At 39.8% G+C, this 14,947-nt stretch overlaps 1 protein-coding gene across 2 annotated transcripts in view; it reads left to right on the forward strand.

Annotated features, from left to right (window-relative positions):
- Nucleotides 1-14,947, forward strand: part of TBC1D32 (TBC1 domain family member 32) — a 448,964-nt gene that overhangs the window by 135,572 nt on the left and 298,445 nt on the right. For both annotated transcript variants that reach the window (XM_077487027.1, XM_077487028.1), the window contains exon 17: nucleotides 1,776-1,977. In XM_077487027.1, the coding sequence (XP_077343153.1) occupies nucleotides 1,776-1,977 (202 nt within the window). The remainder of the gene's footprint in view (nucleotides 1-1,775; nucleotides 1,978-14,947) is intronic.

The following is a 14,947-nucleotide window of genomic DNA, read 5'->3' on the forward strand; positions in this document are numbered from 1 at the left end:
GTGTGTACTGTGACCTTCCAGAGTCTGGCATGGCTATGAGGTGGGAGTAGAGAAATGAAATTGACCCCCTAACATGCGGGTTACGTTTACATGAGGATTCAAAGGTAGAAAATTGAAAATTGATTTAAGCGGGTATCCGTGTTAGTGTTGGGTGTGAAAAAGCTTTTTCCCACCCAGGATCATTGTCATTCGTGTCCAGGCTAGCTGCCAGCACCAAAGCAACAAATGACACCATGGGGTTGATTTACTAAAACTGGAGAGTGCAAAATTTGGTGCAGCTCTGCATAGAAACCAATCCGCGTCCAAGTCGTTTTTTTTTATTTGAACAAGCTGAAGCTAGAAGCTGATTAGCTACCATGCACAGCTGCACCACATTTTGCACTCTGCAGTTTTAGTAAATCAACCCCCATGTGTCCTAGTCCACACCCTTAAACCATGTAAACTAATGATGCTGTGCGGCAGATACGGGCCGGGCACTGTGCAGCCATGCTGAGTCATGAGGGTCATGACTGAATTATGGGGAGTGGGTTCAAACCTCCCCAGTACCCCTGGCATCTGGCCCTGTTCCTCATTGTCCCGATTCTCCTTGGGATTCAGAGACATTCATGGGATCCAGAACCTACATTGCACTTACAAAGAAAACCTTAAAACAGAAAAATATACCAATCTGCAAATTTCCAAAAGACCTCTCAACCAGCTTCCTAGAGCAGGGGTAGCAACTTACCTGCACCCAAAAGAATAGGTATTTCCACAAAACCCTTTCCCTGAAGCCAGAACTTCCTTCTGGGGTTATGGAGGTGTCAATGAACCTACTGACTACCTTCCCAGGTCAGATTTTTTTTTTTTTTTTTTTAATGGGCCTCCTTCTTGTAGCATCTTTAGTGCTGAAATGCATTTGAATTGGTACCAGCAAAATAGGTTGCCTGCATATTTGTTTGCCTGCAGGGATGGCTGTATCAATTTCTATCTCTGGTGTGGCAGATTAGTATCATTCTGTCAGGAACCATAAACCAGGCAGAGACAGAAAATGCAGTTAAAATCACACCTTTAATGTAACGGCAAAAATAACAGGAATGTAGTCAAAAACATAAGCCAGGGTTTGCAAGCCAGAGCGGGTAATCAGATGAGCCAGGATCAGGGAACCAGAAGTCAGCAGTGTCAGGAGCCAAAAATCAGGAGCAGGAATAAGTCAGGCCAAGTCATGCACAGGAACACACTGGAGATGTTGACAACGCAAGGGCATGGAGGGAATAAGCAAAGCTGTTTTAAATAGCCAAAAGGGGCTGGCTGGACTAATGAGGCAGGTAATGGTAACCAGGCGAGTCACTGTGGAAACAATGAATGGCTGGTAATTAACAGACAGCTGAGCAGGTTCTGTGCACTCAAAAAAAAGAGCTGCTAGTAAATAGCAGGAGCCCAGCCCTGACACATTCAGATTGGGGAAACTTTCATTTTGATTGTTAAATAGGAATTAAAAAAAAATAAAAATAAACAAAAAACAAAGAGAAATCCCCAAGGTGCTCTAATAAATTTACAACTATACATTTGATCATTTTACATTTTAGTTGCAACATTTTAAATGATCTGTGTACTCTTTATGTTCATTTTTATTGCTCCTGGCTATGATCACATTATAATTCATTGGGGGAATCTAAAGCTGATATAATATATTGATAGTAAGGTTTAAAAAGATTAATTACTTTTACTTTCAATACTGTTTTTGTTTGTAGAAATCTTTTCCCATAGACCATTTAATTCTCTTTGTCTCTTTTTAGTACCATGGGTGCCCATGTGATCGCCCAGTTTTCCATGAAACTTCTCAGCGAAGAAATTACTGCCTTATCTGAGTCAGACATGCTGCCTGTAGTGAAAGGGTCATTCGTATTCGTGTGTCGCCAAATGTACCATACATGTGAAGGACTTCAAGTGCTGGCACCTTATCAGTTGCATGAATGCATTGCTGCGGCTTGGAAAAAGGTAAGTTCTGAACAAAAAAATGATAAAAAAATCCAAAAGTTATGCTGAAACAGCTTTCCAGTGTCTGCACGTGAAAGTAGTGTAGATTTCCTTTTTCAGAAATAATTCTTATGATTGGTTAAAGTTGCTTATTTGTTTACTGCCTGCTGAAGTATAATGGAAAGGCAGAGGTGAGCAACATTCACTTGGAAGCAATTCTATTTCTGTTCCAACCACACTGTAACACATGCTGCATGAAAAAAGAGGAATCTTTTCATTACACCGAGCATAGAAAACTGTATTTCAATAGTCGTGCATTCTTTTATAACATCATTCTTTTTATAGTTGTTTATCAGAACATTACAAGCTTCTCTTGACCTTTAGTATTATATATGCTAACATTGAGATTTACTTCTACTGGCATTTGTCAAACAATATCACGTGCAGTCTTCATTGCACAGATACATTTGTAAGTTGAGATGTATGTAGAGATGTATTTATGTTAATTGCATGACACATATCACCCTTCCATACTTACATACTTAAATTGTCACTTTAAGAAAAATAATAAGCTTCTGACAGGTATAAAGTATACATAGAGATGCATGTGTATATCTAGCAACTTTCAGTCTTTCCCCTCTGCCCAAATGTGCTGATTGGTAGAGCTCTTTTGAAGTTTGCCTGCTCTCTGCAACCCTTATGCCCCATACACACGGTCTATGTTGTCGGAAAATCCAATCGTGTGTGGGCTCTATTGGACTTTTTTCCATCGGAATTTCCGACGGAAAAAAGTTTGAGAGCTGGATCTAAAATTTTCCGACAACAAAATCCGATTGGACTTTTTCCGATCGTGTGTAGAGAATTCTGGCACACAACGTGCCACGCATCCTCAGAAAAAATTTGGAGACAAAAGCTATTGGCTTCTGGCCTCTACGTAGTCCCATCGTACGCTAAGAATGTCACCTCGTTCTGAACGATCGGATTTTCCGACCACTTTGTGCGACCGTGTGTATGCAAGACTAGTTTCGGCCAAAATTTGTCGGAAAAAATCTGACAGATTTTATGGTCGGAATGTCAGTATGTATGGGGCATTAATGTGTTCCTCTTGGCCCATCACTGTGATGGCTGTGTAGGAGGTGTAAGTGGAAAGTAAGTTTTGAGATGACAAGAAAGTACCAAAGCTTTGCCTGGCCATAGCAGCCTGGCAATTAGGCAGGCCTGCGTAGCTGTGACACGGATAGGTGGCACTGATAGGTGGCACTGGTGGGCACTGGTTAGCAGTACTGATGGGCACTGGTTAGCAGCACTTGTGTTTACTGAGTGTTACAGAAGCCGGAAATCTGCTTTATTTTTTTCTCCTTGCGCTGTTTGCATCATGTGATCAGCTGTCATTGGCTGACAGCTGATCACGTGGTAAAGGGCTGGGCTGTTATTGGTTATTTTATTGTTGTGCCTTCTGTGATTTTTGTGTTGTCTTTTTGAATGTAATTGTATTTTAGTAATTTCCCTTTGGGATTAATACGGTATTCTGAATATGAGGATAATGTCACAACCATTTATTGCTACCCCAAATCCCATCCATAAATACATAATTTTTTCTGATTTACATCTATAAATGGCTAGGTGAGAAGATGGTCTCAAGCTTACAGGAAGATCTCATTGACAAGAGCTTTAAAAAATGTCACACATCCTTTAATGCAGTAGTTAATACTAATTTTAGTTTCCATTATGTCAAATTTGCTTTAACTCCTCAGTGTTTTTTAGCTTAACATATTGAACACAATAAAGTAAAACAGTAAACATTCCCCAGTAAACTATTTGTTAAAATTTTTACCCAACCACTTGCCATTTACAGCTTTCAATCCTGCTATCTCAGTGCTTCTTCCCTGAATTTTAGGTCTTGACATTGATTGTTTACAGGTGTATTTCCTATTGGCCAACACTCAAATAACAAAATTCCTATTTCACCACTTAGCATAATTGATGGCATAAAAGTTTATTCTTTTGAGAACTGTTCTATTGGGGGTTATTTACAAAAGGCAAATCCACTTTGCACTGAAAGTGCACTTGGAAGTGCAGTCGCTCTAAATCTAAGGGGTAGATCTGAAATGAGGGGAAGCTCTGCTGATTTTATCATCCAATCATGTGCAAGCAAAAAGGCTGTTTTTTATTTTCCTTCCAAGTCCCCCTCGGATCTACAGCGACTTTACTTCCAAGTGCACTTGCAGTGCAAAGTGGATTTGCCTTTCGTAAATAACCCCCATTATGTTTACATTACAACAGATTTGGGGTAACTAGTAAACTACAGACCGGATTTTGACTGTATGAATCTTTTTAATCTCGTCATTAAAATTGTCCCATTAGCATGAGACCATCTACTCATTATTTTCTTTTACAGATTTGTGAATTTTTCATCAACATGATTAGAAGCAATGTTGCTGTTATGGAAGTGATTTGGCGTAACAGTAGGTAGTTTGTGACATCTCCATGTACTCCTGGGGCCCGGTTGCCTGAAGCCCTGCCACACTACCTCCTGTAATAATTTATTTCAATATATCACTGTTTTAGAAAAATGCATTGCAAATAGGCATTAAGCAAATGGTTTGACATTCTAAATTATCTGTCTGTCATACTTTCAGATGTAATAGAAATGCAGAATATTTTAGTATTCATTCCAGCATCAGTTTTACTAATTGCGATTAATCTTCTTGAAGAGCAGTCAAATATATCTGAAAGCAAATTTCCACTTTCACAAATATGGGTCTGGACAGAATAAGTCTAGTGGTGCTTAAAACACTCCGAATACCGCGCAGATTCAAGTGCGCCAATAGTTAATAGCTACAATTTGACTGTCTAAAAGGCATTCATTAGAAGAAAATAGAATTCCTGTTTAGAAGCAGCAGAGAACTTCCATACACTCTGTTCTTCTAGCCTCACAGGTGCCTGTCAGGACTTTGACATCATCACAAGCATTTCCTGCCCAATCCGGCCTCTGATTACTGGTTTACACTGGTGGTGTCATCGCCGGCGTCAGACCTAGAAAAAGGAATTTCCTGATGATAGCTTGTTCCTTTAATTCTATTGTGGGAGCCTCACTTCAGCATAGCATTGTGGAATGAATGAGAGTGGGCCTGGCAACTGAACAGCTGCAGAACGCCTACTGTAACTACTGTAATCATTCACAACTGACTTGCCTCAAGCTGTTTCAAGGATAATGTTGCCTAGGTTTACTTTCTTCCACTTCAGGCTCATAGTTATCATTAAAAAAAATAAAAGCGTGCTAAACCTTGTCAATGCCTATATAGTTTTAACAGACATTTTTTAAGCATTTCTTATGGCAGAACAAAGCCTAGGGTAGCCAAGGGTAAGGGCTGCTGACATTGCAGGTAATGTAGAAGAGAATGTCTTATGGGCATTTTCTGGGATTGTATTTAGTGTTTTAATAAACTTGCCTCATCAGCACCAACAAAGCCTGGAGCCCAAACAACTTTGCAGTGGATATTTTAACACAAAGTGATGCTGGAACTGTAGTAAGCATAATTGTACACACATATGCACACTAGCATTAAAAGGGTTTTTTGGTTAATATTGCTGAAGCTTAAGAGAAGTATAGTTTTTTTTTTTTTTTTTTTTTTTTTCAGTTTTATACTTCTGATGCAGCATCTGTTCCCCGCTGGCCCTAACACTGAGAACCAAGCAATCAAACACAGCTAATTGCTTGGTTCTCAGAGCTCCCTGAGCAGAGAGCTGGCGACTGTCAGTCACCACTGTCTGCTCTGCCCCCCCCCCCCCGTCTCACTGGAGCATCAGGCTGTGGAGGGGGCAGGAGCAGCTTGCTGAGAGCCTGAGCCGGGTTCCAATCCAGGCATATGGTTGCGATCCATATGCCTGGACACTCGAGGGCTTCAGCTCCGCTGTCTGCTGGAAATGAGTCACAGGAGTGCAGAATGAACTGAACTGATCCACTAGATCCACAGGAGAAGTACAGTCAAATGAGCTTTGGCTGTACTTCTCCTTTAAAAAAGAAATCTGTGAATTGATGCCAATATGTGTTAGCCTTCCCTGATTTGTATCTGACCTATTTCCATGGTGAAACTAACTGCCTTTGCATTCCCATTGATGTCATGAATCTGCAGTAATACTTTCATGCTCTATCTATCTGCTTACCTCTGGTCTGTGTATCAGCCTTAGGGCCTGCACTCTTACACCTGGATGGCTTCACCCTAGCCTCTACAGGATACACTGTGCTCTCCAAGCCTGCCTTGCCCGAGCAATATTGTGTGTTTGACTTCCTGTGTGTGTCTTGCCGTGTGCTCTACATCTGATTCTGTTTACTGACCTTGGCTTGTTCTTGACTATCCCTGACTGCTTCATACCCTGATCTTTGGCATGCTCTTGACAACCCCTGTCTGCTCATTGACCTGACCTTTTGGCTTATCTCTTGGCTATCCCTCATTGTCCGGTCTTCTTCCTCTCTATCCTCCAGTAGCCTACCATGATGTGAGCTGGGAGACCATGGGGGCCTTAACCTGGAAACAGTTGCAGCAAAGTCTATGCCCACCATTAGGGGTCTGGGTGAACACCTGGCTCACCCCTGTGATTGGTGAGAATGAATGCGACGGAGAGCTCACCATAGAACTGACCGTGGACCATCTCTATGACCCTCAGAGGCTGGAAGCAACATCAATACTTTACTTCCGGCACTGGCAGATAAAAACACTGCTCTTTTTTTTTTTTTTTTGCTGGGAAGCCTAAGATCGATTATTATTATTATTTTTTATCTCAGGCTTTCCAGCTTTAGAGGAGAGATATGGGGACTTATAGATCCCAGTTCTCTCCGTAAAGAGGTTGTGACTTGTCCTATTCATATTTAAAAGGGTTGTTTACAGGAAAAAAAATGATAACAAAAATGAATTAAGATTTTTTTTTAAATAAATAAAAAATAAATACATTTTAAAGTGCCCCTATCCCCTTGTGGGGATTGTGGGGAGAAGCTAACACATGCATAGGTCACACACGCATATGTAAATGGCGTTCAAACCACACATTTAAGTTATCGCCATGAACGGTAGAGAGAGAGAGAGCAATGATTCTAGTGCAAGACCTCCTCTGTAACTCTAAACTGGTAACCTGTAAAAATGTTCAAATCGTAGCCTATGGACATTTTTAAGCATTGAAGTTATTGTCATTCCACAAGTGTGCACAATTTTATTCAGCGTAACATCATCTTTCACATTATGCAGTAAAAATTAGGCTCGCTTTGGTGTTTTTTTATTTCTGAAAGTGTTTTCTTTCCAAAAAACTCACGGTTAAAAAAATTATTGGGCAAATATTCTGTGACATAAACTAAATTGCAATGACCACCATTGTATTCCCTAGGATCTCTGCTAAAAATATATATATATATATATATATATATATATATATATATATATATATATATATTTATATGTATATAATGTTTAAGGGTTTTTCACGTAATTTTCTAGCAAAAAAATTATGATTTTTATATTTAGGAAAGGAGTGCCAGATTAGGCGTGGGCTGGAAGTGGTTGATCAACTCTATAATTGTAGCCAATAAAATCACATAATACTCTATCTAGTTATAGGCTTGGAAAATCCAGCTACAGGTTCAAAACATTGTGTATGTCTGATTCAAGAGATTTGGTAAGGCAATGCCTTTCCTTCTTCATTAATAACTGCACTGGGTTTTGTAAATCATTCCTTGAAATAGAAAAAATGGATTGATTACTAATAACTCGGTATTAGGCACTAAATATTGATGTGCTATAAATAAATTGGTACGATGAATTATGAGTTGGCTAATTTGCTGTAGTAATGAGGAAAGAATTTAAATCACCAAATAGGCCAGCATTTTACACATCTAATTTACGGTAAAAGAAGAATTATTATTTGGCATAAAACGCACATTGCATAATTAAATAGCATTTTTCTTTCTGTGTTCGAAAATGATAAATTAATTTTGTAATGGAAAAAATCCTCTAAGTGAAATTTGAAGATATTTCTTGAGTGCGGATATAATTATGGATACAACCATAGTATAGAAAGACATGATTGCTCTATGGCTTTCAAGCGTGATTGCTCTCCTAAGACGTAAACACCTTGATTTTCAAGATCTAAGTGGGAAAAGGGGAAGTCAGGATTGCATACTGTACATTTCTTAATAGTAATTTGTAAGTCATTGAAATGTCTCTTGGGGGCCTAGTCATAATCTGTGTAATTTTAGTTTCCTGCTCACCACTATTTTCCAAGTCTCATTTGCAGTTATGTATTAAGTCTGCAAAATAAAAGGATTTCTCTTCATATTCAATTAGTGGGTAGAAGCATGCAAATGATTTGCTTTTGCCCCAGGCTAACCACGCTTCTTGTGCTAACTCCAAAAATTACAGCATTGTGCTACTGTACACAGTTAGTTGGGATACTGGTTAGCTACAGCTGTTTTGTGATTACTTGTGAAAGTGTGTGTGACCTTTTTGAATCTGAAAAGTTCTGGAAGATTTCAGGTTGATTAGCAGTTGCTGACATGACTAAAAAATTGCCTTTGTACACATCCAAACCAGCCAGTGGAGTTCTAGAAACAGTAGGACATTTGCCTTATAATATAGGATTTTATTTGCCCTCTGGATCAGTTCAAAATTATTATTATTATTATTATTATCATTATAATACAGGATTTATATAGTGCTATCAGTTTGAGCAGCACATTACAACATGGGGCATGAGGTTACAATACAATTTAGTACAGGAGGAATCAGAGGGCCCTGCTCATTAGAGCTTTCAATCTAAAAGTGAGGATCAAACGATACAAAAGATAACTGTGGAGAATGAGCTGATGGAGAAAATACAATTACAATTGTTAGTTGGAGGAAGGATAAGCTTCTCTAAAGAGGAGGCTTTGGAGGAGGGTTTTCAGAGATTCCCTAAAAGTGAACAGAGTCGAGATAATTGGAAAAATTGGGGAAGGGTGTTCCAGAGGGTGGGAATGGCTCAGGAGAAGTCCATGAGGCAAGCTGGAGAGCAAAAAAGTCTTGGGAGGAATGGAATTTGGTCGGTATTTTGAGACTGGGTTAGTAATGTAGCTGGAAGCAGAGTTGTAGATTTATTTGTAAGTTGTTTTTACTATTTTTAATTTAATTTGTTGGGTGAGCGGAAGCCAGTGGAAGAATTGGCAGAGAGGGGTAGCAGACACTGAACAATTGATGAAGTGGATGAGTCTGGCAGCAGAATTCAGGGTGGACTGAAGGGAAGATAACCTATGTAAAGGTATTATAATGGGGAGGAAGTTGCAGTAGTCAAGGCAAGAGATAACCAGGGAGTGAATTAGAAGCTTTGCGGTGTCATTGATTAAGAAGATGCACATTTTGAATATGTTGCAGAGGTTGAGGTGGCAAGCTTTAGACAGTGATTGGATTGGCGTCGAAAAGGAAAGTGTAGAGCCCAGGATGACATCTAGCACTCTCACATGTGGGAAGGCTTGATACTTGTGCTGTCAATCTTAACAGAGAAGTTAAGGGAAGTAGCATGTGGGGGAGGAGATATTATGAGCTTGGTTTTTGATAGATTTAGTTTGAGGAAGTGGTGCCACATCCAGACTGATATGTCTGTTGGTAAATGAGTGATGCATGACTGATGGTGTAAGTTGTGGGATAGAGAGATAGATTTGGGTGTTATAAGTGTAAAAATTTTATTGAAAACCATGGGAAGCTATCAGCTGATCCAGGGAGGAGATGTACATCGAGAATAGGAGTGGCCCAAGAACAGAACCTTGGAGCACCGTGACAGAAAAAAAAAGAGGTATTGATAGAATTGTAAGTGGCAGTGAAGGTGCAGAGGGATAGGTAGGATGAGAACCAACAAAGATCACTATTATGGAGACCAAGTAGTCTTTTCAGGAGGAAGGGTGATAAACCATATCAAAGGCAGCAGGAGAGGTCCAGAAGTGTGAGTACAGAATAGTAACCATTGGTTTTAACCATTGGTAAATTGTTTGAGCATTTTAGGAGAGCAGTTTGTGTAGAGTTTTGAAGGGGATCAAGAAGGTTATACTCAGTGGGGTGGTAGCTCCGTTGCTTGTAGATCAGGTGTTCAAGAAGTTTGGAGGTAAAGGGTATCAAGAAGATGGCACATAAAATGTTAAGATCAATGGAATCCAATAAGGACTTTTTAAGTTTAGGGGTGACTAATGCATGTTGTAGAGAGTTGGGAAAGATTGAAGATGTGAGTTAGGCCGCGTACACACGAGAGGATTGTCCGCCCAACTTAGTCCGCTGAAACGTGTTTCAGCGGACAGTCCGCTCGTGTGTGGGCTTCAGCGGACTTTTTCAGCGGACAGTCTGGCGGACTAAGTCTTTCGGAATTTCCGTAATACAGTCCGTCCAACTTTGGTTTCAGCGGACAGTCCGCTCGTGAGTAGGCTAGTTGGACGGACTAAGTATGGCGCATGCTCAGAAAGGATTTACACGGCCGAAGGTTGCATTGCAGTGTATTGGACGTCGTATTTCTAGTCCCGTCGTATGTGCTGTACACGTCATCGCGCAAGCTTTCAGCGGACTGTCTGTTCATCGTGTGTGGTCAAGTCCGTTCATTCAAAAGTAGGACGGACTGTCTGTCGGATTGTCTGACGGACTTAGTTGGCCAGACAATCCTCTCGTGTGTACGCGGCCTTAGAGAGTGTAGGATAGAGCCAGAGGGCGAGCGTAGTATTTTTGAGGGAAGAAGATCCAGGGGGCAGTTGGTTAGATGGGCATTAGAAAAAGTTTATTAACCTCAAATATAGTAACAGAGTTAAATGAGGGAATCTAAAGTAACAGAGCTAAATGAGGGAAGTATTTAGTGTACCTGTGGACATAGAAAGTTACATTACAATATCTGTACAGTGGGGCTCTCATCACGAATTGTATCAATCTTATGTTTTAAGTTATTGGCAGTGAGTAATAGGTGGTGGCAGTGGAGGAGGAAGTAAAGTTAAAGGTAGGGTGGGGGCAGTGAAGGGCGAAGTAAGTTCACCTTTTTGGGCAGAATTTCACTTTTCATAAAAGACGTGTCAACCAATGCCATTTCTGGCCCAGCCATCCCAATGTGCTTTTGTCTCACTTACCTTAGCCACAGGAGCTTTAAAATCTTTCCAGTTTATTTAAATTATTATAATGATTTTCCGATTACATCACTTCCTGTAGATTGTCTTTCAACATTTACTTCCTGTAGGCCATCTCCCTGAAGCCTTCACTTCCTTGTTGCATCACAGAGGAGGGTGTGATAGGGTGTTCTCACCACCCTGGACCACACCTTCCTCATTACAATACTACCTCCCACCCACTGTCTATACAACCTGATGGTACAGTCTTCTTTAGATCTCCCATAAGCTGTGCAGTACAATGGCCTGTCTGATTTGATACAAATTGAATGGATTGTTTAGGTGTGCCCTCCGATTCCATAGTCCTAGTTAAATCTAAAGGAAATTGTACAGAGATTGTACAATCGGATTGTGTAGTGTATGGCCATCCTTATACAAGTACATAGGAGGAAGTGTCAGGCCCCATTCACATCTCTACGTAGGGAAAACTCACATTCCCACCTGTGTTTGTTTTGGGTGTTTCGGAGCGTTTTCCACCTTCACACAACAATCTCCTCAGAAAAGCTCCAGAACTTTGGTGCATTTTTTGCACTTGGGGAGCCTTTAATATGTAATGACAACACAAACACGATGCACATTTGCAGCACTTCTGAAAGGCATGGCAAAACTGGCATTTTCTTTGTTGATTGTCTCAGGAAAGCCCTGCTAAAATTAGGCTGCTGAAAGCTTTAGAAAAATGAATAAGGATGTGGGCATACCTAGAATATTTAACACCCAGAGATGATTATTTTACAACACGCCTCTGCTCTACACATGAATGATAAACATTACAATCAGTGAACAATAATGGGCAGTAAAGTCTGCAAAAAGAGTCTTTTTATGTGCTCGTCAATGAAAAAGTGTGCCCTTACATTAGTAATGTAATTAAAATTAGTGGCCAGTGGAGCAACGCCTCCTTATATTGGTCGTCAGTGGGAAAATGCCTCCTTATATTGGTGATTAATGGAGAAATGCCTCTTTAGGTTGGTCAGTGGACAAATATCCCCTTATATTGGCATAACTACCAACTGTCCTTGATGTTGTTGCAAAATCCCCCTGTCCCTCTTTCCTCCTCATGCGTCCCTCATTTTGGTCTGATCTATATAGTAGTTTAAAAAATACACTACTTCATAAAATACATGTTTTACAGGACTAAACCTTTCATCCAATTTCTAAATTGCAGCATTATAAAGTAATAGTAGTGGTAAAAAAGCACTTGTGGGTTTAACCAATAATTTTTTGTGTCCTATGCCTTTTTGCTAAAAGGTGTCCCTCATGCCCATCTCAGAAAATTGGGAGGTATGCATTAGTAGTTAGTGGAAAAATGCCACCTTATATTGGTGGTGAGTGGAGAAATGTCCCATTACACTGTTGGTCAGTGGAGACAAGCCTCTTTATCTTGGTTGTCAGTGGAGAAATGCTCATTCACATTAGAGATCATTGAGAAAATGCCTCTTTGCATTGGAGGTCAATGTAGAAGTGACCCTTTACATCAAATGTCAGTGGGGAATTGCACCTTACAATGGTTGTCATTGTAGCTGAGAGATCAGTTTCAACAATCTATGGAGCAGCCCTAGTTGAGAAAGCCTGACCTAAAGATTAAGACATGTAAAAAATCTTTACGGGAAATCTAGGTTGGCCTCTTTACTTTCAGGCTATGTGACAACCTGCATCACTCAGCCCCTTCCACAGCCCCTTCCTCTCTAGAACAAATGTCATGGTCATACAGCCCTGTAGTCCACCATTACAAGTAGCTAAACCTCCATGATGATCCAGACATGTGGTACATCTACACAGTCCATCTTTGCTTGCTTTAGCAGCTGGAAATTTGCTATGCATTTTTGGACATGCAGTTCCAGAACAGGAGATCTGAACAGAAATATGGAGGACACTACAGCATATGACCGGGGCTCAATTTTCAAGATGAAAGCTCCAAACTGAGACAACAGAAAATAGAGCAGTTGCCCAGTGTGAAGGGGAAAAAAAAATTTGAATGCTGAAGTTGGACTTTAAAAAAAAAAAAAAAAAAGAAGCTGTACTACTGAACAATATATACCAGTTAATTACCAGTCATCATTTGCATAAAAAAAACATATTTTTTGCTTAGAGAAACAGCCATTTTTGGATTGAAAATGGAACAATATGACATTGACTTATCACAAATGACATAATGCAGGTCCATTAAATACACTCCTGTGCCAAAGTCTCCATAAAATGTTGGCCTTTTTAACATCACATTACTTAGACACAGATAAATGGCTTTATATTATATTTTGGGTTTTTCAGCTTGTTCTTTTGATGAGGGGATGGCATCACTTTACTGTGTGGGTTAACAGCTGCCAAGACAAATAGGTCAGCCGAGTGTTTTAATTAAGAATGGCTAAGCTCCAAGAGTGTGTTTTTAAACCGACAATGAATAGTGAGCTCCTGGCATTATTAGGAGTTCATAGTATTAATAAAATTGCTATTTAAATTAAACTTTTCTAGAATTACTTTATTGAATTGGAATCTATTAATTGTTTTAGGCTCAAGACATTCAAGCATGAATCATGGCTTGCTGACCAGCATAAATAGTAATAGCCGTGTTATATACTTTCAGCTGATGTAAGAGCCAGGGGCTGTCTGGTTGTGCTACCCCTTCCTGCTCTATAGGCAAAAACATACACATTCAGGATTTGTAAGTCAGCATCTTTATGTAAATATATGTAAATAAAAGATGGCATAATGAAACACCTTCTAATGTATATAGATATTTCCAGTTAATGGTGTATATTTCTTTTGTTTTACTTTACAGTCTTCTTTTATACGTTTTACTTTTCCTTCTAAAATGCTAGTTACTTGGATGTCATTTTACTCTCTTGCTTTGAAACTGTAAAGCAAGACAGTAAAGCTGGCCATACACCATTAGAATTTTGTTGACAAACTTTTCATTTTGAGGACGTTCGTTTGATTTTCTTATCGGTAGTGGGATTCATTCAACAATCTTATTATGTATACATTTTTTTGTCTTTTTGTTCAGGTTAATCTTGTTTTGCTTTTAAAAATCATGTAGAAAGCTATTTTTTTCTTTCAATTTTTTAAAGCTGTTCAGCTCCAACCCAGGGTAAGAAAAGGTGTCGGCATCATCTGAAGACAATGGGTAAAGAGAACAGTGGCAAAATAAAAGACTTGTATAAAGCAGGACAGAAGAAGACATAGGTTGAAAGGACAACTGGGAAAGGGTTGCAGAGACTGTTGCTACTGTTGCTACGATAGGGGGAATTAGAGTTAGAACAGACGATAATGGGGCTCCTAGTGGTACACCCAGAATCCATGTGGTCAGGTTGCCCCATAGGAACACCATAGGTGGATTTATGACCCCACAGTGTGTGTGAGGGGTTAACCCACTCACACAATTGTAAGAGTATAGTGGCATTGTAATAGTTGCCAACATTGATATATCCAGATCCTCCTCCATTTTATGAGTTTAAAATGTATGCATCAAAGGTATATCCCTCTTCTATTCCCTATTAACTGACAACCCATCAATTTCTCAAACCCCACATCATGCAAGTAGGCTTCTAATCTGGGAAAAACATTAATTGACATTATGAAGGTGTTTCATATTACCAGCTCTTCATCCCACTGCTCCAATCACTGGGAGCTCTACCAAAAAACGATTCACTGTTGGTATTTCACCCCTTATAAACTATCTAGAATGTATCCTGCATGAGATCTACCATGTTGGAGAGGCAGTGGAGAAACAGGCTCTCTACTTTATATATTGTGGTCTGGTAAGTCCCTCCGGTCTTTCTGGCGTCAAGTATTTAGTCTTATCTCTGCCACCCCAACCCCCCCCCCCCCGACCTCACTTTTACT

This window comes from Lithobates pipiens, unplaced genomic scaffold, assembly GCF_037356315.1.
Source record: "Lithobates pipiens isolate NorthernLeopardFrog02 unplaced genomic scaffold, aLitPip1_a1.2 Scaffold_18, whole genome shotgun sequence".
Classification (NCBI taxonomy): domain Eukaryota; kingdom Metazoa; phylum Chordata; class Amphibia; order Anura; family Ranidae; genus Lithobates; species Lithobates pipiens.